The following is a 23,356-nucleotide window of genomic DNA, read 5'->3' as shown; positions in this document are numbered from 1 at the left end:
GTGAGAAACTGTTCCCTCTCAAGAGTACATCAAGAACTAGAGGGTATAGATTCAAAACAATTGGCTAAAGCAGCGTAACTGATGTAAGGAAAAATATTTTCACCCAGAGTGTGGATGGGGTCTGGAACAAACTCCTTGAGAAGGCGGTTGAGGAAGGTTCAATCGAAGTATTCAAAAGGGAATTAGATTGCTATCTGGAAAGAAAGAAAATGTGTAAGGTTACGGGGAGAAGGCATGGGAGTGGGGTGAGGTAGAATGCTCTTTCAGAGAGCCAGTGCAGACTCGATGGGCAGCACAGTTGATAGTCTGTGATTCTGTGATATGCCATTTTTGCTGTAAAAATACTGCTTTACTCAAGTGGTCAAAATGGGCACTCTTGTCATCAGTAGGACTTTCCCACGCATTGCACATTTATACCTGGAGAAACAGCCTTAGTACAACATAAAGATGCTTTTTTCGATGATCACAGGTCAAGTTTTACGATACTAGTGCTTAACTTAAACCCTCTCTGCAGCTCAACCCACTTTGGGATGATGTTGATGAGGCAGAGGAGATACTCACTTGTAGGTGTTACCTGGATACGAGCCTCAGTTGCTTTCTGCTCAACATTTTATTGTGACATTTTCCCACCTTCCACTCCAGACAGTACAGCACCTGCAACATTGCAGCCTCTCTTTCAAATGGGCTGACTCAAAGTCACGTTGAGTAATAACGGGCGCTCGAGTCTTTATTCCTTTCCTCGCCGCAGTTTTCTGCCTCAGGCGTTCAGACCACATGGTTAAGACATTGGGAGGAAACACTCAGAAATCCAAACAAGAGACAGTACGCTTGTAGAGTTTTACAGTTTTTAATATAGGTGTATAAATGGCCTGAGAAAAGTGATAACTGCAACTTCAATGTGGCTACTCGCACTGGCCCACACCAGCTGGAAATGAAAAGAAAGACTGTACAAAGAAATGTGTTGCATTTGCACCAGCTATCAATTTGTCATCAGCTGCTGTTGCTTGAAATTTGTAATTCTGTTGTGGCTAATTCTAGGTAGGGGACAAAAAGAAACACTTATTTTTGCTACTCCAAAAGCGACAGAAAAATGTTTGAAGTGAGCCAGATTTGTGACATGAAGATAAAAGGAAGCTTTCTTTTTCCTGAAATTATTAAGCTACTTATTGCTAAAAAAAAAAAGAGAGGAGACGATTACTTCAGCTCACCTGACAAATTTGGTAAACTAAACATAATTTTTCCGTCAAAAGCCGCAAATGCGAAGGATAGATGAGGGGTCGTGTGAACAGCTGGACTCGAGTCTTCAAGAGATCTGTCACTTCACAATGAATGAGACGATGGTGTGAAGAAGGAAAAGTCATTGAACAACAAAATAATGTTTTTTAAGAAAGAATTAGGAGAAATCCACATCAAATGCAACATACCAAAGCTGAGGGTGGGTTGCGGGAATCAGCAAATGGTTTCAGCAGGTCTAACATGAATTTGCAAGTCTGGGCCTTGTTAGAATCCCATTAAGTCTCTGTTTCAATTAAAATCTCCCATACGAGCAATCAGACATGCAATAAGTCACACCATACCTGAAAAGAGGTTTATTGAACATGAATGAAAAATTGTCTCTGCAGCCATGTTGTGTTGAATATGGACAAATTTTAGATGGAATTTAAAATGAAAGTTCAAGCCTCATCACCATTTATAACATCTTGTGCTTTTTATATCAATACTTAGGAATCACACAAATGCTCCAATGCAGTTTTGTTTATAATTCTAATCCAAATTCTTGCATATAGTTTCGTTTTTGTCAATACTTGGGATTTCAGAGTGTACAATTATGCAATATTTAGACTAAAAAGTATTTTTTGAATTAATTTAAAAGATCAAATAATTTAAACAAAGAGGATCACAGAATTTTAAAACCAGCAGGATGAGGATCACAGTTAAGAACAATTTGAGACCACTTGACTGAGGTCTTCATGTGACCCGAGTGTGACTTTGTCCCTTTCTTCTGGAGCTCCAAAGGCAACATATGTTTTCCATCCCCATGAAAGTAAGAAAATAAGATGTAACGATCGGCACAGACTTGGATAATGGGGCAGAGGCGTGTAGCCTTCTTGTAGTCTTCAGTCAAGACTTCAATCCCAAAGAAAACTCCGTGCTTGCTAGCTTAAAAATCGCAGGGTTATTCAGCACAGTGTGTCTCGTCACTATCGTGCCTCTGCACAGGTTGCCTATTTTTCAATCTGAATGGAGATTACTGTAAATAAGTACCATCCATCATCTGTTTGTTACTCTCTGCACATCTCCAGAGACCTTTGCTCAGTCTTCGCATTTGCACTCAATAACTGTACAAAGTAATGCTCCCAATTTATGCCTCATTGGAAGCAAATTTTCCGTAGGAACGCAGGCAGCGCCCACCTTGATAGCTTTAATGAATGCCTTGTCCAAAGACTTCGATTTTAGCCCGAGTCTCTCTGCTTGGAGGAACGATGTAGTGATTGTTTGTTTTTCTTGCCTGTTAATTGTAGGAATCGGCTGCAACATATATACAAAAGGTTCCACACACTCCATTATTAGCAGTGCAAAATGTTTTGTGTTTAAATGATTCAGGCAATTCTTCTCTATAATTATTTTTCAAATTGAAGGCACTTGGTTTTATGGCATGTCATGAACAGAAGGTGGTTAAGTTTCCTCACGTCAGACAGATGACTGTTTGTGTTATCGTGGCCACAAGCAACTCCTATATAGCCCAGTACTATTTGAGCCCAGTTCACATACAGTGGGCAGAAATGCATGCAGAGACACCAAACATGTAATAAAGCACAGCAAAGTTAACAATGAAGAGGCAGGAAAGGAATAAAACGTTTGCTACAGACAGTTGTGAGATCAGGTATTCACAGCAGAGTAGACAGCCGAGGACAAGGACCCGCAGTTATTTAATGCTTTGCTGCAAACTCTAAAGGAGAGTAATCGTCAGTACTTCTTTTACCCTGTTTCCATTGGGAAATCCTTTAGTTGGCCAGCCATTATGCCTCCTGGTGGCAAGCATCTCCATTCAACTGTAAGAAAACCAGCCAGATCTTTGTGCTTTGACAAGATTCCTAAAGCGCTTCCAGGGTCCAGCTAGATGCAGTTATGTTTTCAAATCCCTCTAAAGCAACACAAAAAGCTCTTTCCTTTCTTGAGTTGACCACTTTACACATATACAATTTTTTTTGTTCGTTTTTGTTTAAATCTGGCATCCTTCGCCCTCCCATGATGCCTTTCACCACCACATGTACTGTTTGAATCTGCAATCAGCTGATGAATCTTTGGTAATTATTTTCGAAGGTCCATGGGTAAAGACTCATTCCTTGTGCAACGCCTGATGAATCTTTTCACAGCCTCTGCCATAATAAGGTCACCTTCGATAGCTTAGCATGGCGATGACAAGAGTGACTGGAAACAGCCATATATGTATTAATACGGAGGCTTCCCCACCGGTTTTTATAGCTAGATTAAGAAAAAGTGCATATTAGTAAATTTGTTCAAAAAGGACCTGTTTTGAAATAATGCTACTTCTGACTATTACATTGAGGTCATAGAGATTGTGGCTGGAATATTTTATTAAACACTTATAAACCTGGAATATGTTAGAGATATAGGCTTAGCAGCACTGGGCAGGTTTTCATCTTGCCCTTTTGGGGCAGCACGGTGGCACTGTAGTTAGCACTGCGCCTCACAATGCCAGGGACCCAGGTTCAATTCCGGCCTCAGGTGACTGCCTGTGTGGAGTTTGCACTTTCCCCCTGTGTCTGCATATATTTCCACCAGGTCCTCCAGTTTCCTCCCACAGTCCAAAGATGTGCAGGTTAGGTCGATTGGCCATGCTAAGTTTCCCCTTAGTGTCCAAAAGGTTAGTTGGGGTTACTGGGTTACAGGATACTCTTTCTAAGGGCGGGTGCAGATTCAATGGGCCGAATGGCCTCGTTCTACACTGTAGAGATTCTATGATAGTGCAGATTATCTCGATAAAATGTAGAGAGAAAAGTTGTGTGAGGAGAATTGCACACCATTTCCACAGCACACCCAGCTTTGTTTTTGCTCACCCAGTGGGAAAAACAGTAAAATGCGGAAATACGAATACTGATCTGAACTGTTATTTTTCCTTCTGGGCAGTGCCACTTGTGCCTGTGTAGGAAAAACAAAATTGACTTCATTTTGTTCCACTATCAATGTTCCTGTGTTGGCAACAAAAGGGAAAAGCACTGCAGTTTAAGCTAATTATGTGACTTCTCTCTTCTGTTTTCTAATGGTTAGGACTGGCACAGGCAAGGTACGGTCCTTGTAGAATGTGGAGAAGAAAGAAAAAGAGAGATTAAAGGATGGAGAGAAAGTCAGAAGGGTTGGGGATAGAAGGAAGGAAAGAGAGACGGAAGGAAAGAAGGACGGGCGGAGAGATGGGTGGAAAGAGTGGAGGAAGGAGAGAAGAAAGGGAAGAAAGACTGCTGAGAAGGGAGGAAAGAAGGAGAGAGGGAAGCAGAGAAGGGCAGGGAGGAAATAGAGACCGAATGGACGACTGAAGCAGAGAAAGAAGGAAGATGAAAGGAAGGAGGGAAAGAAGTAGGAAGGAAAATTGAAAGAGAAGGAGGAAGAAAAATAGAACAATATAGAGAAAGAACTTGCATTTCTAGTTCCCGAATTGCTATTTATGCAACAAATTACCTTTCACGGTTACAAGCTAGGAAACACAGCAGCCAATGCATGCACAACAAGGCCCCACAAATATCAATCAATTAGATGACCATATCTTCAGGGTGTTTTATTTGGATGCTTATCCCAGATGTGTAAGTGGAAAGTTGACTTTTTATTGTATAATTAGAGAGTAACTATTACACAGTGAGTTAAAACCCTTGTATAAACCAACTGATTAACCAACTGAAACAGATTACCTTTCAAGCTAAACCCTCAAGGCTCAGATTACATCATGAAGTGAAAACCGGTCCGAAATGTTGGTGTACCATTCAGATATTTGGGGTGACATATGCAGAGAAATGCAGTAGCATTCAAGGGCTAATTTCCCTTTGCTTAAGTGTATTTTTCATAAAGTTAAGCTACGTGATGGGCTTCATCGGTTTTATTCATGATGTACCGGACGATTCGGAATTGTGTCAAATGCATGTTAATCCAAGTGCAGGAGGCCCATCAAAAAGGCTTAGGAGGAGTCATAACATGGTGGTGGCATTAGTACGATTGAAAAAGGACTGTTGCTCTGTAATGCTCATCATATAAAGCTACCCTTCTCAATTTTTCGGGGCCCGCCAACTGGCGCGGCGCGATTCCCACCCCCGCCGAATATCCGGTGCCGGAGAATTCGGCAACCAGCGGGGGCGGGATTCACGCCAGCCCCCGGCGATTCTCCGACCCGGCGGGGTTACTGTATAAATATAAGGCCCTTTTGCATGTTCGTTGGACCTCACCTGGGACCAAGGTCGCGACTAGTACGAGGAACCGAATCTCGAAGCATCCCTTGACCCCCAGGGTCCCTAATGAGCAGGTGGGTGTTATATTCTTGCTTTATATTCTTTTTATATTATATTCTTATTTGTATTATTCTTTGCTCATAAAGCAGAGTAGATGAACTTTCTGTCATTGTTCTGTTAATTACATTGTGTCCGAATAAAATGACCCCTTGGAGCAATCCAAGACAATCGCTGGTCGGCACACGCCAGGGGTGGGCTCCATGAAATGAACCCGCCCCATCACCAGCAAGTCTTGCAAGACACAAGACAAGATGCATGATTAGACAGTGGGCTGGAGGGGAGTGGGGGCGGTGGGGGAGAGGGTGGTGTGGGGATGGTGTTGGGGGGACACATGTGACATGGGGAGTCGCAACTTAGCGGTGTCTCACTTCCTCACGTGCAGCTGACCTCCACCCCGGCGACCTCCCTATCCTCATGGCCGCCGACCATGTTCAGGGCCCTCTGCTCAGCCATGGTAAGGGGCCGCAGGTCCGGTGGTCCTCCTCCAGTTTTCTCCCTCTCCTGGCAGTTATGGGCAGCCTTCTCCTGGGTGAGGGGGGATCAGAAGATGGGAGTATTGGAGAGACCGACGATGCATGCAGCCCATGGGGTGGGCAGCTGGTGGCCTCAGTGGCCAGGGCACCCAGCCATGGTGACCGTTGCTGGCATGTGATGCAGGGTCAAGGTTCGGCCACCCTCCTGGTGTCAGGGGGGGTTTTACGGGTGCGTGGGACAGGGCTTAGTGCGAGGGGCACAGTATTGCGTACTCACCCTGAGGTGGTCATGCAGTTTATTACGGCACTGCAAGCCGGTCCGAATGGTGCTGCTGGTGGCGCTCACTGCCTCTGCCACCTGCTTCCCAGGCCGGGTTACAGGGTTGCCTGCCACTCCTACACCGCTCCAGGTGGGTTTTCATTTCGGCGTCCGTAAATCTTGGGGCCACACGTCTTGCTGCCATCTTGTTGGCTGGGATGGTGTGTATGGGGAGTGAAGTGCGTATATGCGGATGAAGCTTGTCAGCATCCTGTGTGTCAATCGCGAATTTGACGAATCCCGCACCGGTTCTCATTGGAATCGATTGTGTGCCACGTGGCATCGGCGCTAGTCCCTCAACTGTCACTGCGGCGCCAGTTTTGCTCACAGGGAAGTCCACGAATTCTGCGCTAGCGTCAACACTTAGGGCGGGATTCGCTGGAATACGGCAGGTGGGCCGTACCGGCGCCAAAGAGCGGCGTGAACCACTCTGGCATCGAGCCGCCCGGAAGGTGCAGAATCCTTCGCACCTTCGGGGGCTAGGCCGGTGCTGGTGTGATTGGCGCCGCGCCAACCACCGCCGAAGGGCCTCCGCCGGCCGGTGCGAGTTGGCGCATGCGCAGGAGCGCCAGCGTGTTACCAGAACCGCTGCCATGATTTCTGCGCATGCGCAGTGGGTTTATTCTCCGCGCTGGCCATGGCGGACCTTTACCGCGGCCAGCGCGGAGGGAAAGAGTGCCCCCACGGCACGGGCCCGCCCGCAAATCGGTGGGCCCAGATCGCGGGCCAGGCCACCGTGAGGGCCCCCTTCCCAGGGCCAGTTCCCCCCGCGCCCCCCCAGAGGACTCCTCAGGCAATCCGCAGAGCCAGGTCCCGCCGGTACAAACCTTGTGTAATCTATGCCGGCGGGACTGTCCGAAAACGGGCGGCCGCTCGGCCCATCGCGTAGCGGAGAATCGCCGGGGGGGGGCGCTGCCAACGACCCCCGACCTGCGCGATTCCTGCCCCCACCAAAAAACCAGCGGCGGAGCATTCGGCAGCCGGCGTCGGGGATGCGGGGCGGGATTCACGCCGCCCCCCGCCGATTCTCCGGCCTGGCGGGGGGGTCGGAGAATCCTGCCCTTAGTCTCAGGAACGGAGAATCCCGCCCAAGATCCTGAGGGGCCTTGACAGGGTAGAAGTGAAGAGAATAGGCGGGATTCTCCGAGCCCGCGCCGGGTCGGAGAATTCCCAGGGGGCCGCGCTAATGCCGCCACGCCGCTCCGGCGCCGGGACGCGATTCTCAGGAGAGCGGAGAATCAGCGCCATTGGCGTCGGCACGGTCAGGGGCCGTGCCCGGCGATTCTCGGCCCGGGATGGGCTGAGTGGCAGGACAAAAAACCCCGAGTCCCGCCGGCGCCGTTCTAACCTGGTCTTACCCGGCAGGACCTCGGCGTGAATGGATCCGGGGGCGGCATGTTGGGGAGGGGAGGGAGGTCCGACCCCAGAGGGGGCCTCCGCTGTGGCCTGGCCCGCGATCAGGGCCTACCGATCGGCGGTCCGGTCTTTCGGGCTGGGGGCCTCCTTTGTTCCGTGCCGGCCCCTGTAGCCCTACCCCATGTTGCGTCGGGGCTGGTGCGGAGAAGGGAGCCACTGCGCATGCGCAGCAATCGCTCCGGTCCCACTGCCCATACGGCAGACCCGCGGTGCCATCTGCCGCCGGGATTGGTAGATGGAGCGGCGTGGGTCGCACCAGTGCCGTCTGGCCCCCTGTAGGGGTCAGAATCACTGATCCTGAGGCCATGTTGACGCCGTCGGGAAAAGTGACGGCGTTTACAACGGCGTCAACACTTAGCCTCAGGATCAGAGAATCCCGCCCAATGTTTCTCTTGTGGGAGAATCAAGAACTAGGGGCCACTGTTTAAAACTTAAGCGTTGCCTGTTTAAGACAGATGAGGAAAAATGTTTTCCCTCAGCGGGATATGGGCCTTTGGAACTCTGCCTCAATGACCATTTGAGTATCTTTAAGGCGGAAGTAGGTAGATTCTTGATAAGCAAGGGGATCATCCATGATTTTATTACATTGTGGAGCAGCTCGAGGTGCTGCTCCTCAGTGACCAGACGTGCTCTGCAGGGCTTCGGCAATGCCCACCTGTGACTGGGACAAGGGGCGTCATTCTCCGACCCCCCCGCTGGGTTGGAGAATCGCCGGGGGCTGCTGTGAATCCCGCCCCCGCCAGTTGCCGAAGTCTCCGGTACCGGATATTCGGCGGGGATGGGAATTGGGCCGCGCCAGTTGGTGGGCCCCCCCGCTCGATCCTCCGGCCCGGACGGGCCGAATTCCCGCCGATAAATTGCCTGTCCCGCCGGCGTAAATTAAAGTACCTATTTACCGGCGGGACAAGGCGGCGTGGGCGGGGTCCGGGGTCCTGGGGGGGAGGGGGGGGGGGGGCGGGGCGATCTGCCCCCGGGGGGTGCCCTCACGGTGGCCTGGCCCGCGATCGGGGCCCACCGATCCGCAGGCGGGCCTGTGCCGTGGGGGCACTCTTTCCCTTCCGCCTCCGCCACGGTCTCCACCATGGCGGAGGCGGAAGAGACTCTCTCCACTGCGCATGCGCGGGAAACTGTCAGCGGCCGCTGACGATCCCGCGCATGCGCCGCCCCGACATGTCATTTCCGCGCCAGCTGGCGGGGCAACAAACACCGTATCCGCCAGCTGGCGGGGCGGAAATCCCTCCAGCGCCGGCCTAGCCCCTCAATGTTGGGGCTCGGCCCCCAAAGATGCGGAGCATTCCGCACCTTTGGGGCGGTGCGATGCCCGTCTGATTGGCGCTGTTTTGGGCGCCAGTTGGCGGACATCGCGCCGTTTGGGGAGAATTACGCCCAAGATCCGCAGCGCCTCAGACATTTCCATCTGAGAGCGGGACATGTCCCACAGAACCTCATCAAGGTCAGCTTGGTGCTGGATCAGATCCCCCATAGAGTCGGACATTCTGCCGTGACCCTCAGCCATGGCCGTCACCGACTGCACGACTCCCTGGACCGACATCGTGCACTGTGGTCGCCACTCTAGCAATATTGGCCTCGGTGTTGAGCATTGCCGGCGACATCCCCTGCCTCTGGGACACCTCCAAGCGGCTTAGAACCTGCTGGAGTGATGCTTACATCTCCCTCTGAATGTCCTGACCGCACCCTATCATCTCCATCAGTTCCGGGTAACCCGGGTAACCCTGTACCAGAGACTCAGCCTCAGGATGGGACCCATCTGGATCCTGGGATTCAGCAGACCTCCAACTGCTGTCTTGCCTGGGGTTCCTGCCTACACCTGATGTGCATCAGCAGCTGTGTGGTGCTCACCAGATTGTGCCCCAGAAGCCCGATCACAACAGTTCCCAACGAGGTGTGTGTCTCTGAGCTGGTGGACATTGGGAATAACAGCTGTGACACGCTGATTGTGCCATCCTCAAAGTTCTCCTCCGACGTGTTCTCCTGGGAAGCAGAAGAGGCGGCCACCTGGGATAGGCTGGACCATTGGCTGGAGGAACTGCGGGAGAATGGACATGTGGTCAGTGGGAGCGGTGGGTCAGTCAATAAGGCAATAACAACTAACGTTTGACAGGTCCTCCAGGTGGGGCTCAGTGGATCCTCACCTCTGCGGCTTCCGCCAACCTCTGCACTGGTGACTGCTCTGTCCTGGGCCACATCCATCACTTCCAGGGCCCGTCCCTCAAAGGTGGTGAGGATCCGTTAGTCCTGTGCGCCTCCGCCAGAGTGGGCCCTCTCCCAACGATTGTGGGAGAACTTCTCCTGCAGAGACACAGAGAGGGTATCGTTAGCCGCACACTTGGTTCACAAATGGTGGGAGGGGAGGCTTGGGGGGTGGGTTGAAAGGCAACGGGGGTGAAGGGAGGGTTGGGGGGGGGTGGATGCTCACGTGGGGGCAGAAAAGCCGCTTGGGGGGGGGTGCAGTGCATTGGCGTCAACTCATCTGTGCTGCCTGGTGTAGGTCATTGACCTTCTTCTGACACTGGAGGGCAGTGTCTCCTGGTCATACTCCCCGAGCTTACTGCTGCGCCACCTCGTCCCAGGTAGCACTGGCTGCCCTGTGGTTCACTCTCCGCGACCCTCGGGGGAACAGCCCATCCCTCCTGGCCTCGGCCGCATCGAGGAGCTTCCCCAGGACTGCATCCCAAATCTTGGGGTTGGTCTTCTCGGCGCCATGGCTGCGAGCTGAGTGTGGTTAGCTGTGCAAGTGCTGCTCAGCCTTGTTAGCGGGGGCTGGCGAGTGTGGTCCTGATGAATGAGCTGGCAAGCTTTCATTTCCGGCAAGAAGATCTTGGGGCCTCGTTAAGCTGACCAATTAATGTTGAACAGCGTTGCCGACCTCCAGAAAGTTTGCGGTCGTTCCCACTCGCTACCAGATTTAGATATCTTTCCAGCGAATCGCGCCCATGGCTTCTCTCCTCTTTCCCCAGTCTGTGCTAGATTATAATCCAGAGTAACACCATGATTTCATGTTTTTTTGTTGTTTTCCTTTATAGTATTCTAAAAATATGTGACTTAGAATAGAAAGGAGATGTGGGCATTAAAGTCAGTCTGGTACAAAGTTCACCGAATGCCTTGTAGCTAACAACCCGCTGGTTATGAAGTACTGCCAGTCATGAATGATTGCAGTCAGATATAATAACTGAATTTAACAGACAGTAAAGTTTTAACATTGTTAAATTGAAAGCTGTAATTATGTCAATTATTGGAAGGTGAATATAATTAATTTTAACCAGGTTGCAATTTCTAAATTATTAGATGGCATACTTATCTTGAATTTTTTTCTAAACATACTGAGACCACTGTTAAATTCAACATGGTCAGAGCAATGAAAAACGTTTTGATGTGAAGACTGAAACCACGATACATCCCTGGGCATTTGAATGGCAGGGTTACACGCTTTCAGTGTCTACCTGGAGCCCCCACTTTGAAAATCAAGAAAGGCTTGTGTGTATATGAGAACATTCACACCCTTGCAATGCCTCACGTATTTCCGGTCAATAAAATATTTTTTAAGCATTAAAAAGCTTCTGAAAGAAATGTGGGAGTTATTCCATGTATGGTAAAGCCTCCATCAGAAAATGAATGAAAAATTAAATAATCTACTTTGCCAGTGTTGATTGAGGAATGATTGTCGGCCCTGAGCACTGGGGAAACTGCTTCACCTTCTTCAGAAAGAATGCTCGAGGATTTTTTACATCATAATGAACAGCTAACCTGCTGCCAGCCCAACCTCACATCTGAAATATGGCACCACTGACACTGCAGCACTCCACCTGAACTGCACAGAATACATGGGCGCAATTCAGCGTAGATCCGGGCGCCACGGGTGAATCGCGCAAGAGTCCTAAATCGGCTCCACGCCGATCCTGAGTTACCTGACTCGCCCTGCCCAAAGCAATATGGATCCCGCCCTCGCTGGATGGGATCCAAATCTGTATCTCCTCCTCCAGTTAGTTGTTTAATTGTCCACTAGCATTCTCAAATGGATGTGGCAGGATTGCAGAGCTTGGATCTGATCCATTGGTTGTGAGATCGCATTGCTCTGTCTGTTGCATGCTGCTTTCACTCTTTGGCCTGCAAGTCGTCCTGTGTTGTAGCTTACTTTTGGGCACCTTACTTTTAGGTATGCTCGGTGCTGCTCCTGGCATGCCCTCCTGCACACTTCACCGAATCAGTGTTGATCCCCCCAGTTTGATGATAATGGTAGAGTTGGGGATATTCTGGGCCATGAGGTTACAGATTGCGGTTGAGTACCGTTCTGATGCTGCAGATGGCCCACAAGTACCTCATGAATGCCACTTTTGAGTTGCTCGATCTGTCTGAAATCTGAATAGATTCCAACATTTTCCCCAACAACTGATATTAGGCAAAAAGGACTGCAGTTCACAGTTTTCTCTCTCTGTCTTTTCCTGAAATTGGTGCAACATTTGACAACTTCAAATCTAGTGGGGCCATTCCTGAATCAAAGGAATTTTGGGAAATCATAGCTAACACATGCGCTACCTCTGCAGCTATCTCTTTTGAACCTTAGGGTGTCTACCATCAGCTCCTTGGGATTTGTTAAATTTTAGTCTCTGGAGTATCTCTAACATATCGGGCATGATTGATCCCCCCCCGCCGTGTGATTTCTGGCTGCGGAGGCGGCTTGCTGTTGGTGTTCGGCAGGATCTTCCAGACCCGCTGATGTCTATGGAATTTTGCATGGCTCACCCATCCCACCACTGGGAACCCCGCCATGGTTGGGGGTGAGGAGAGGGCGGGGGGGGGGGGTAGTCTCTGGCAGGACCAGAAGTTCCCACCATTGGGAAGAGCTGGAAATTCCCTCCCCTTATCTCTTCTGACATTAATTTCCCTAATTTCATCATTCTTTCGCCCCTAGGTTATCAACTATTTCTGACATGGAACTTATATATTGTTCTGTGAAAACACACACATTTGTTCAATGTCTCTGCCATTTTCTCATTCCCCATGAAAAATTCTCAGTTCTCTGCTTCTAATAGACCAATGTTTACTATAGTTACTTCCTTCCATTTTGTATACTTATAAAACCACATACAATCTGTTTTTATATTCCTGGCTAATTTACTCATTCAATATTTTCCCTTTTTATCAATTTTATGGTGCCCCCCCCCTGCTGGTTTCGAAAACACTCTCAATCCTCAGACTTGCTACTTTTTTTTCAACATTGTACGCCTCTTCTTTTAATCTAATACCATCCTGAACTTCCTGAGTGAGCCACGGATGGGTCTTTCTTGCTGAGTTTTTGTTTTTCAATGGAATGTATTTTTGTTGAACATTTTGAATTGTTTTCTTAAATCTTTCCCACTGTTCATTTCCCTCCATACCTTTTTGTTTGGTTACCCAATTAACCTCAGCCATTCTCCCCTCTGAAACCATGTAATTGATTTAGTTTTAAGATTTTTGTTTGTGATTGGAATATGTCACTTTCAAACTTAACATGAATTCAATGAGATTATGATCACTATTTCCCAATGGATCTTTTCCGATGACATTATTAATAACCCTGCTTCATTACACAATACTAGATCAAAGATAACTTTACTCCTAGTTGGTTCCTGGTTCCTCTATCTAATGCTCCAATAAATTGTCATAAAAACATTCTACAAACTCAGCTTCTGGGCTATTCTTGCAAATTTGAGTGTCCGAGTATATATGGCGCGCAAGTGAATTCCTTATCCCAGTGCATTATTAGTATTATCTGCAATGGAGAGCAACAGGAGACAGAGCAATAGATGTTGACTTTGCTGTATGGAATAAAGTAGCGAATCTTCGCCCATTTATATCTGGTTTAATTTTTATCTTCATTAACTTAAAGGGAAGAAAAACAAAGTTTTAAAATGGTTGAATCAATACTACCACCAATATTATGCTCCTCTGAAATTAAATTTCATCCCCATGTGGAGCTTGGGGAGACATGCTAAAAATAAGATTTAAAAGTGGTCAAATGACAGAGCGGAGTAAATCCTAAGCCATTATGAAACAAGGTGACAACATTTTCCTCTTGTGTCTAAAGGTTTCTCTTACTGTGTGGAATTCCGCAACAAAATTTATTTTGTAGCCATTTGCATATGTCTTTTTAAAAACAAATTAAAAATTGTGGATGAAGATAAAAACATGAAGTGCTGGAAAAACTGAGCAGGTCTGGCAGTATGTGTGGAGAGAGAAACCGAGTTAACACTTTTGAGTCCAATTTCAAGACTGTCTTTAGACCACCTTGACTTCAAAACATACCACGCCTGCATTGAATATGTAACAATCTTGCTTTGTATTTATATTGATAAATATCGTTATACTTTCACATGTGACAAATCTTTCAGAGTGCATGGTATTGGTAGCTGGGGGCCTGAACTTCCATGGAGTGCCTCGGGCAGTGTGGGACGGGAGGAGAAGAGCTCTCTGCTGCTTCAGGGTTTTGGGGGAGTAACCGTTGTAGATGTGTACAATAGTTACCCAGAAGGTTTAATATTAATTTTCTATTTTTTTGGATAACTATTGATGCGAGACAAATTGAACCATCCAAAGTTTGCGATTTAATTCATGTTTTTGGATAACTCCCAGTGCAGGGCAATTGCCCATCGGACGTTTGCACTTTCTGGGAATTTGCCATGCAATCCTTACCTGGAAACATCTGGGGGAGTTTCCTCGCTCATCTTTGAGGCAACCCCCCACCCAGTTACACTGCCCTGGAGCTCGGAGGTTAAATTCCAGAGCAATCGTGTGGAAAAACACCAATGTTTCTCCTTTCTAAGTAAAAATGAATCTGCGGAGGGAGAGTTAACATTTTGAGCTCCCTAGGAGTCTTCATTGGAATACCTTGCCTTCAAAAGATATCAGGTCTGCACCAAACATGGACTGTTCTGAAGAGGAGTTACATTGGACTCGAAACGTTAACTCTGCTTCTCTCTCCACAGATGCTGTTGCGTTTTTCTCGCACTTTCTGTATTTATTTCCGATCTCCAGCATTTGGAGTATTTTTCTTTTATTTGTATGTAAAGATAATTGAATTACAATATTTAGTGTTTGAATAAATGCCCTATATATTGAAAGGTGTTCATCTAGTTGCTTTATTGCACACTTGCTCATCTGCTGACCTGCATGGGAGACTGGTCAAAAAGGTAAGAGCCCAGGGATCCAGGGAAATTTGGCAACTTAGATGCAAACTTGGCTTTGTGGCCGGAAGCAGAGGGTAATGATCGAAGGTTGTCTTTGCGACGGGAAGCCTGTGTCCAGCGATCAGTGCTGGGTCCCTTGTTGTTTGTAGTTATCTAGGTGTGAATGTGGGTGGTGTGATTAGTAAGTTCGCAGATGACACAAAAATTGGTGGTGTGGTAAATAGCGAGGAGGAAAGCCTTAGATTACAGGACGATATAAACAGGCTGGTCAGATGGGCAGAACAGTAGCAAATGGAATTAAACCCTGAAAAGTGTGAGGTGATGCATTTTTGGAGGACTAACAAGGCAAAGGAATACACAATGAATGGTAGGACACCAGGAAGTACAGAGAACCAGAGGGACCTTGGTTTGCATGTCCAAAGATTCTTGAAGGCAGCGGGATAGATAGATAAGGTGGTTAAGAAGGCATATGGATACTTGCCTTTATTAGCTGAGGCATAAAATATTAGAGCAGAGGGGTTATAATGGAGCTGTATTAAATGCTGGTTCGGCCACAGCTGGAGTACTGTGCTCAATTCTGGTCGCCACACTTTAGAAAGGGTGTGATTGCACTAGAAAGGGTGCAAAGAAGATGCAGCAGGATGTTGCCTGGGCTGGGGTGTTTCAGCTATGAAGAGAGGCTGGCTAGGCTGCGGTTGTTCTCCTTGAAGCAAAGAAGGCTGAGGGGGGACCTGATTGAGGTGTACAAAAGTATGAGGGATATAGCTAGGGTGGATAGGAAGAAACTTCTCCCCTGAGTAGAGGGGTCAATAATGAGGGGCATAGATTTGAGGTAAGGGGCAGGAGGTTAATAGTGAATTTGAGGAAAAACCTTTGCAGTCAGAGGTGGTGGGAATCTGGAACTCACTGCCTAAAAGGGTGGTAAAGGGGGGTACCTTCACCACATTTAAGAAGCATTTAGATGAGCACTTGCAATGGCATGGTATACAAGGCTACGGACCAAGTGTTGGAAAATGGGATTAGAATAGAATCAAAGAATCATAGAATTCCTACAGTGCAAAAGGAAATCTATCGGCCCATCAAGCTCTTTCGGCTCTGAAAGAGCACCCTACCTAGGCCCACGCCCCACCCTATCCCCCCAGTAACCACACCTTTACTTTTGGACACTAAGGGGCAATTTAGAATGGGCAATCCACCTAATCTCCACATCTTTGGTACTGTGGGAGGACAGTGCAGCACCCAGAGGAAGCCCACGCAGACACGGGGAGAACTTACAAACTCCACACGGTCACCCGAGGTCAGAATTGAACCTGGGTCCCTTGTGCTGTGAGGAAGCAGTGCTAACCACTGTGCCAGCATGCCGACAGGTGCTTGACGGTCGGTACAGACACGATGGGCCAAAGGACCCCTTTCTGTGCTGTAAAACTCTATGACTAATCTTTGTTTTGTAGATATTAATGTGCAGATTTCATTTTCAAACATTTTACTTACTGTTGAGAGGCTGGTCTATTTTCCTGCACTTGCCTTCTGTTACAGTTACATCATCGATTGCGATGTCCCCTTCTATACTGGGCCCCCGAATGCCTTCAAATATCAGCTGTACAACAACAAACAGAAAACTGAGTACTGCAATGGATAAGCATTAATGAATAGAATGTTCTGATGAACAGATTAAAGAGAGCATTCAAGACAGAGTTTAATGTCCCATTCAGTTGATCTTTAAATCTTCGAGTTATCTTCGGAAATCATTGCCCTCTCATCATCATCCCTCATATTTTAGTCCTATTTTTGGTGTAAGGGGTGATTTTGTGATCCCATTCTCTGAGCGAGAAGTTGCCTTCGCAGGAGCCATGCTCCAGAGTTAGGAATACAACTCTTATTCTGATTGTCCGACTTGCACTGATGTGAGCACATCTCTCCACTGGGGAGCAAAGTATGCATTCAATATATACTCTGTAAATCCACGTTGAAGTGAGCAATGACAGTAATTAAAAATAGCACGTGATCCCTTTCAGAACCAAGCAATACCAAGGCTGAGACTTTCCAACCCACCGTGGTGTGTTTTCTGGCAATTGAGGCGGTTCGCCATTGGCCGCCGGTGGGATCTTCTGGTCCCGCCGATGTCTACGACGTTTTGTCCAAGCAGTCACCAGGGAACTTTCCTCTGCGGGGGATGCCTTTGGCAAGACCAGAAGATCCTGCCAGTGGGAATAGCCAGAAAATACCGCCCCGGGTTTTCCCAAACTAGGCACTCGGTTTATTCCTTATTCCCCCAACCAGAGTATATTGCGTGCTCTCACCATCCTCAGTGCTTCCTCCAAGTGGTGTTCAACATGGGGGAATACTGATTCATCAGCTCGGGGGAGGGGTTGCCTTGCTCCGATGCCATGAGACTTCATCGGGGCCGGAGTTGACATTGAGGACTCCCGGGACAACGCCCTCCTGGCTGTATACCACTGTGCCATCACCACTGCTGGGTCTGTCCTGAGGCATTGCCTGTAAGGTACGATTCCGTGAGTATGACTATGTCAAGCTGCTGGCTGTCTATTCAGTGAAACAGCTCCCTCCATTTTGGGAGGACTTTTGCAGGGTTGACAGGGCTGGGTTTTCTGCTGTCATTTCCGTTGCCTAGATCCATACTTAGTGGTCCAGCTGGTTTTTTTCCTTTTTATTGACTTTTTAAGCAGTTTGCTACAACTGAGTGGCTTGCGATGCCACTTCAGAGGGCAAGCAAGAGTCAACATTATGGGGGATCTAGTTCAGACCAGGTAAGGATGGCATATTTCCATCCATAAAGAACATTAGTAAACCAGATGGCTTTTGACAACAATGGACAATAGTTTCATGGTTCATTGTTGGACTTTTATTTCCAGATTTTTATTGAATTCAGATTCTGCCCCCTCCCGCCATGCTGTGAATTCCATCAACTGATTCACACCAGCCTGTGTTATTTATAAGGCAATGGGATCCCAGAGTGCAAAAACCCCTTGCGAGCTGGATTGCCTCTCCACATGCTGTGCGCATTGCACTTGTTCAATCTGTCTGAAGGTAGACTAAGCCAACAGGGATGGGACAAAGCTTGTTTCAAATAAACTGCATATTCTACAGGGAGTTAAAACACACCGGATGGCTGAGATAAATTACAACAATTTATTTCATGTAATGATACAAACTTTTTTAAAAAACAAGTAATGCTAACTGCCTCCAGATACTTCATTAAAGAAGAATAAGCATTTTGCATGTTGCCTCTAGACCAGGGCAGCATTCGCCTCAGCCTGGAGTCTCAACCTTTCTGAACCACTTCATTGGCTGACTACCTGATCAGTTCCGTTCCTAAAAGCTACACTGGCTTTTGGCATTTACGTCTTTTTTAGTTTGCAATCTCTCTCCCCAGCGTCAGCTTTCAGTCAAAACTGACAACCTCTCAGACCAGATTGGTGTATTCCAGCCTGATTTGGCAATATTCCTTACTGAATTCAAATGGATGCAGTCGGAATGAGAGTGAATGGTTCCTACAATGTTAAATCTGAAATAGTCTTGGCACCCTGGAAAACGGGACCCTTTCATTGAAAGTGTTAATTCAAAAGCACAATATCAATAACTCATGTCAAATGTACTATTCAATCGAAGTTGTTGCTCTGACACCATCAGCTTATGCATACACCACAGTGAAGCATAATGATCGCAACCTTTAGGTTTTGAGCTGCAAACCTCCTTCAATGACCCACTAGATGCAATAGTGCTGCCACATTTATTTACAACACTGCCACACAAATTCAGGGATGCCTCAGATGATGCTATGCAAGCAGCAAATATAATCCCCCTTCCTCTGACACATGGAGAATGCAGTTTGTTTTGAATTCATTCATGGGATGTGGATGTCGCTGGCTGGGCCAGCATTTATTACCCATCCCTGAAGGCATTTAAGAGTCAACCACATTGCTCTGGCTCTGGAGTCCACAGGGCAGCACGGTAGCGTTATGGATAGCACAATCGCTTCACAGCTCCAGGGTCCCAGGTTCGATTCCGGCTTGGGTCACTGTCTGTGTGGAGTCTGCACATCCTCCCCGTGTGTGCGTGGGTTTCCTCCGGGTGCTCCGGTTTCCTCCCACAGTCCAAAGATGTGCAGGTTAGGTGGATTGGCCATGATCAATTGCCCTGAGTGTCCAAAATTGCCCTTAGTGTTGGGTGGGGTTACTGGGTTATGGGGATAGGGTGGAGGTGTTGACCTTGGATAGGGTGCTCTTTCCAAGAGCTGGTGCAGACTCGATGGGCCAAATGGCCTCCTTCTGCCTGTAAATTCTATGATATAAGTTATATAGTGCGTTAATTACATTTTAACTAACTATAGATCACAATGCATTCCCATACCGGCCTCCCCGAACAGGCGCCAGAATGTGGCGACTAGGGGCTTTTCACAGTAACTTCATTGACGTCTAATCGTGACATTAAACGATTCTTCTTCTTATTATTATTAAACGTAGTAACTGTTGTAATGTAGGAAATGTGGCAACCAATCTGCACATAGCAAATTTGCACAAAAAGCAATCAGATAATGACATGATCCTTGATTTTTGGTGGTTTAGGAATCAATATTCAGTGTGATTTGGACAGGTTGAGTGAGTGGGCAAATGAATGACAGATTAAGTATAATTTGGAGAAATGTGAGGTTATCCACTGGCACAAAAATGAGAAGGCAAACTATTATCTGAATGGCCATAATTAGGAGAGGGGGATGTGCAACGAGACCTGGGTGTCCATGTACACCAGTCACTGAAGGTAAGCATTCAGGTACAGCCTGCGGTAAAGACGGCAAATTCTATGTTGGCCTTCAGTGCGAGAGGATTAGAGTGCAGGAGCAGGGATGTCTTGCTGCAATTATACAGGGCTTTGGTGAGACCACACCAGGAACACTGTGTGCAGCTTTGGTCTCCTTATCTGAGGAAGGATGTTCTTGCTCAAGAGGGAGTGCAGCGAAGGTTTACCAAATGGATTCTTGCGATGGTGGGACTGACATGTGAAGAGAGATTGAATCGGTTAGGATTGTATTCGCTGGAATTCAGAAGAATGAGGGGGAACCTCATGGGAGCCTATAACATTGTAACAGGACGAGACAGGTGGATGCAGTAAGGATGTTCCCGACGATGGGCGTGTCCAGAACCAGGGTTCACAGTCTGAGGATACGGGGTAGACCATTTAGGACAGAGATGAGGAGACATTTCTTCACCCAGAGAGTGGTGAGCCTGTGGAATTAGTTATCATAGGAAGTAGTTGAGGCCAAAACATTGTATATATTCAAGAAGCAGTTAGATATAGCACTTAGGCGGAAGGGATCAAAGGATATGGGGGAAAGTGGGATTAGTCTATTGAGTTGGATTATCAACCATGATCATAATGAATGATGGAGCAGGCTTGAAGGGCCCATTGGCCTCAACATGGTCCTATTTTCCATGTTTCTATGCTTTCTATGCAGTATTTGCCATGGTGATGGCAGAAGCTCCCTGTTCTTCTTCAAATAGTGGTGGTATATTTTACACCAAGTTCAGTGAGTCGGTAGGAATTAGGTTTGATATTACTTTTGAAAGTTGGCACACCAGACAATACCGTATTCCCCCAGTATTCCACCGAAGTGGAAGCCTCGACTATGCGTCCAAGTATCTGGAGTGTGAGAGTACTACCAGTAAGCCCAGACTGGCAGAAAGTGTAAAACCTCGCAAAATTTAATTATTCCCACTCGGCATCCCATTCAACAACAACTGTTGTTGAATTGGTCTCGTCCCTTAATTGTTTCTTATCTTTTTTGTTAATGGCTGTAAGATTTAATTTATATGATAGATTCTATTTTGGTCCAGTGCTGACTATTCCCATTGTTACCTGTGGTTCTTTGAGTATTTGAGTCCTACTGTTGTACAACATCAAAATTAATGGTAAAATTGGGGTTGGGGATGAAAGCAGTAGCTCTATTCCCATTTCTCAAAGGGTCACATGAAGGATAGCCAGGTGCCGATTTCCAAATTTAATGATACCAGCTTAAAATCTAGTATCTCGCTTCTGTTGTTGGACAACAATGGCTTTTTCCTTCTGCATGGTAGGGTGGGGCAGTCCACCTCAGGTGTACCTACACCTCTGGGACTGCAGCGGTTCAAGAAGGCAGCTCACCACCACCTTCTGAAGTGCAACTAGGGTTGGGCAATAAATGCTGGCCTAGCCAGCGACGCCCACATCCTGTACATGATAAAAAGAAAATATATCTGCAGTGGGCAGGGCATGTGACAGGGATGGATCTGCGATGGGCCTGCAATGGGTGGGGGATGGGTCAGCAATGGGGCGGGAGATGGGCCTGCAATGCGATGGGATGGGGCCTGCGGCCGAGGATTGACCGACAATGGGGCTAGAGGCAGTGGGACAGGTTTGCACTGCATGCAATGAGGAAGTCTATTATAGGGATGACGATATAATCTTGATACCCGTTGGTTAAATGTTTTTCCTGATGCTGGCTGCTTTGGATGGATGTGCTCTTCATTCCTAGAAGAGCCAGTACATTGTCTTTGGCTCAGTAATGGGTTTTGTTGCTCTGAATGTCAGGACACTGAGGCAATTGCGTCATACCTGACCCTTGGACCAATTCTGTGCTGTGGTATCACTGGCAAGATCATTTAAATTCCGTATTCTACCTTTGGTAAAGTGATGTGTGCTACTTCATGGGTTGTGATAACTCTCTGGCAATCCAAGTGGTTATTCTTTATTGAACACTTCAGAGGCAGGGAACATTAGTTGGTTGTTCACCAAGGGATGCAGCAGACCTGAGCCTAATCCTATCCTCACGAGCTATCAACTAAACACACTTTCCCAGCAGAGTGAACTGAAGCATCATCAGTGGTTAATTTTCTTCCACATCTCCAGTGCTGGACACTGAGAACAGCTGTAAAAAGCTCAATGATATTCTAGCTGAGATCAGCATAGCAAGATAAAACCGAGTTGTGTCTCAGTAGCAGATTCGCATCAGTGGAGCCAGAAAGACTTTTTTTAACCTGTGTCAATCAGTGATTGGTGCCCAAGGTAAATTCCTGAAATATAATAACAGAAAAGAACAAGAACACTCTCTCAAATGATTAAAGTTCAGTTGTTTTCTGATGCGCTGTGAATGGTTCGGTAGTAAGTAGTTTTTCTGGTTTCATCTCTGAAACAACGACATAGAACTAATGTGCTTTTGAATGACTCCCAAAAAGCATTCTGCAGAATCATTTATTAATTGAGTGCCTTGGGTCTGAAAAGCAGTTACGATGTCATGGACAAGTGTGAAGAAAATGATGCCAAAGGTCATCGCTAAATTTTGTTCTGGCAGATTTAGTCTAAGCCCAGTGGACTGTAAGTCTAAAGCACATAATAGTTTAATTTAGTAGTCTGGACTCTAGAAGGCTCGGGTTTCTCTCGAGAATGAAAACCACCATTTACAAAAGAAACTAATCTTCTGAGGAAACAAATGACAGTGCAAAGCCTGAGTGAAGTAAGGATGACAATTACTATCACAGAATTGCACTGCGGTGGAAAACATTTTATCCTGGAACACCTTTCAACCTTGCTCTGACAATGGAACAAAACCATCCACTTACACTCAAGTCTTTTCAGAGGAGCTTTCATTCAAGGCTTCAGCAGGTTCCAGGTTATGGTGTCATAGGCCAGGATTTTACAGCCTCTCCCAGTAAGATATTAAGGTCCCGCCAAAGTAAAAGGCAATTAAATGGGCCGCTGCTTCCATCGGAGGGGGGGGGGGGTGCAGGCCCTTTTTAGGCAGATAATTAAATTGAGCAAACTTCTCTCTTCCCTACAAGCATCAAATGGGGTGAAGTGAGAATGTAATTTTTGCCCTTTGGATTCAATTATTTTTTATCTTTACATTCTCAGAGACTGTAGCAGGTACAATTTCCACTGGACCTAACAAGAGCGGGGTGGCTGGAATTATTTTTTTAAAAATTCCTTTTAGGAATGTGGGTGTCACTGGCTTTTATTGTCCATTCCAAATTGCCTTTCAGCAGGTGGTAGTGAGCTGCTTCCTTGAACCACTTTAGTCCCTATGATGTGGGTACACCCACAGTGCTGTTAAGGGCTGAATTCCAGGATCTTGACCCAGTAACAGTGAAGGAACGGCAATATATTTCCAAGTTAGAATGGTGAGTGGCTTGGAGGGGAACATCCTGGTGGTGGCGTGCCCATATCTTCTGCCTTTTTCCTTCCAGATGGTAATGATCGTGAGTTTGGAAGGTGCTGTCTCAGCAGCCTTGGTGAGTTCTTGCTGTGCATCTTGAAGGTGGCATACACGGCTACTGTTCATCGGAGGTGGTGGAGGGAGTGAATGTTTGTGAAAGGGGTGCCAGTCCAGTGGGCTGCTTTGCCCTGGATGGTGTCGAGCTTCTTGAGTGTTGTTGGAGCTGCAGTCATCCAGTCAAG

At 47.2% G+C, this 23,356-nt stretch overlaps 1 protein-coding gene across 2 annotated transcripts in view; it reads right to left on the bottom strand.

Moving 5' to 3' along the window:
* Positions 1–1,574: 1,574 nt before the first annotated feature.
* Positions 1,575–23,356, bottom strand: part of mdga2a (MAM domain containing glycosylphosphatidylinositol anchor 2a) — a 1,293,828-nt gene continuing 1,272,046 nt past the window's right edge. For both annotated transcript variants that reach the window (XM_072491028.1, XM_072491020.1), the window contains 2 exons: positions 16,400–16,505; positions 1,575–3,486 (listed from right to left, as the gene is read on the bottom strand). In XM_072491028.1, coding sequence (XP_072347129.1) covers positions 3,395–3,486; positions 16,400–16,505 — 198 coding nt within the window. In that variant the 3' untranslated portion in view covers positions 1,575–3,394. The remainder of the gene's footprint in view (positions 3,487–16,399; positions 16,506–23,356) is intronic.

This window comes from Scyliorhinus torazame, chromosome 2 (assembly GCF_047496885.1).
Source record: "Scyliorhinus torazame isolate Kashiwa2021f chromosome 2, sScyTor2.1, whole genome shotgun sequence".
Taxonomy (NCBI): Eukaryota; Metazoa; Chordata; class Chondrichthyes; order Carcharhiniformes; family Scyliorhinidae; genus Scyliorhinus; species Scyliorhinus torazame.
Note: the sequence above shows the minus strand (reverse complement) of the source record. Positions and strands in the feature narration are given on the sequence as shown.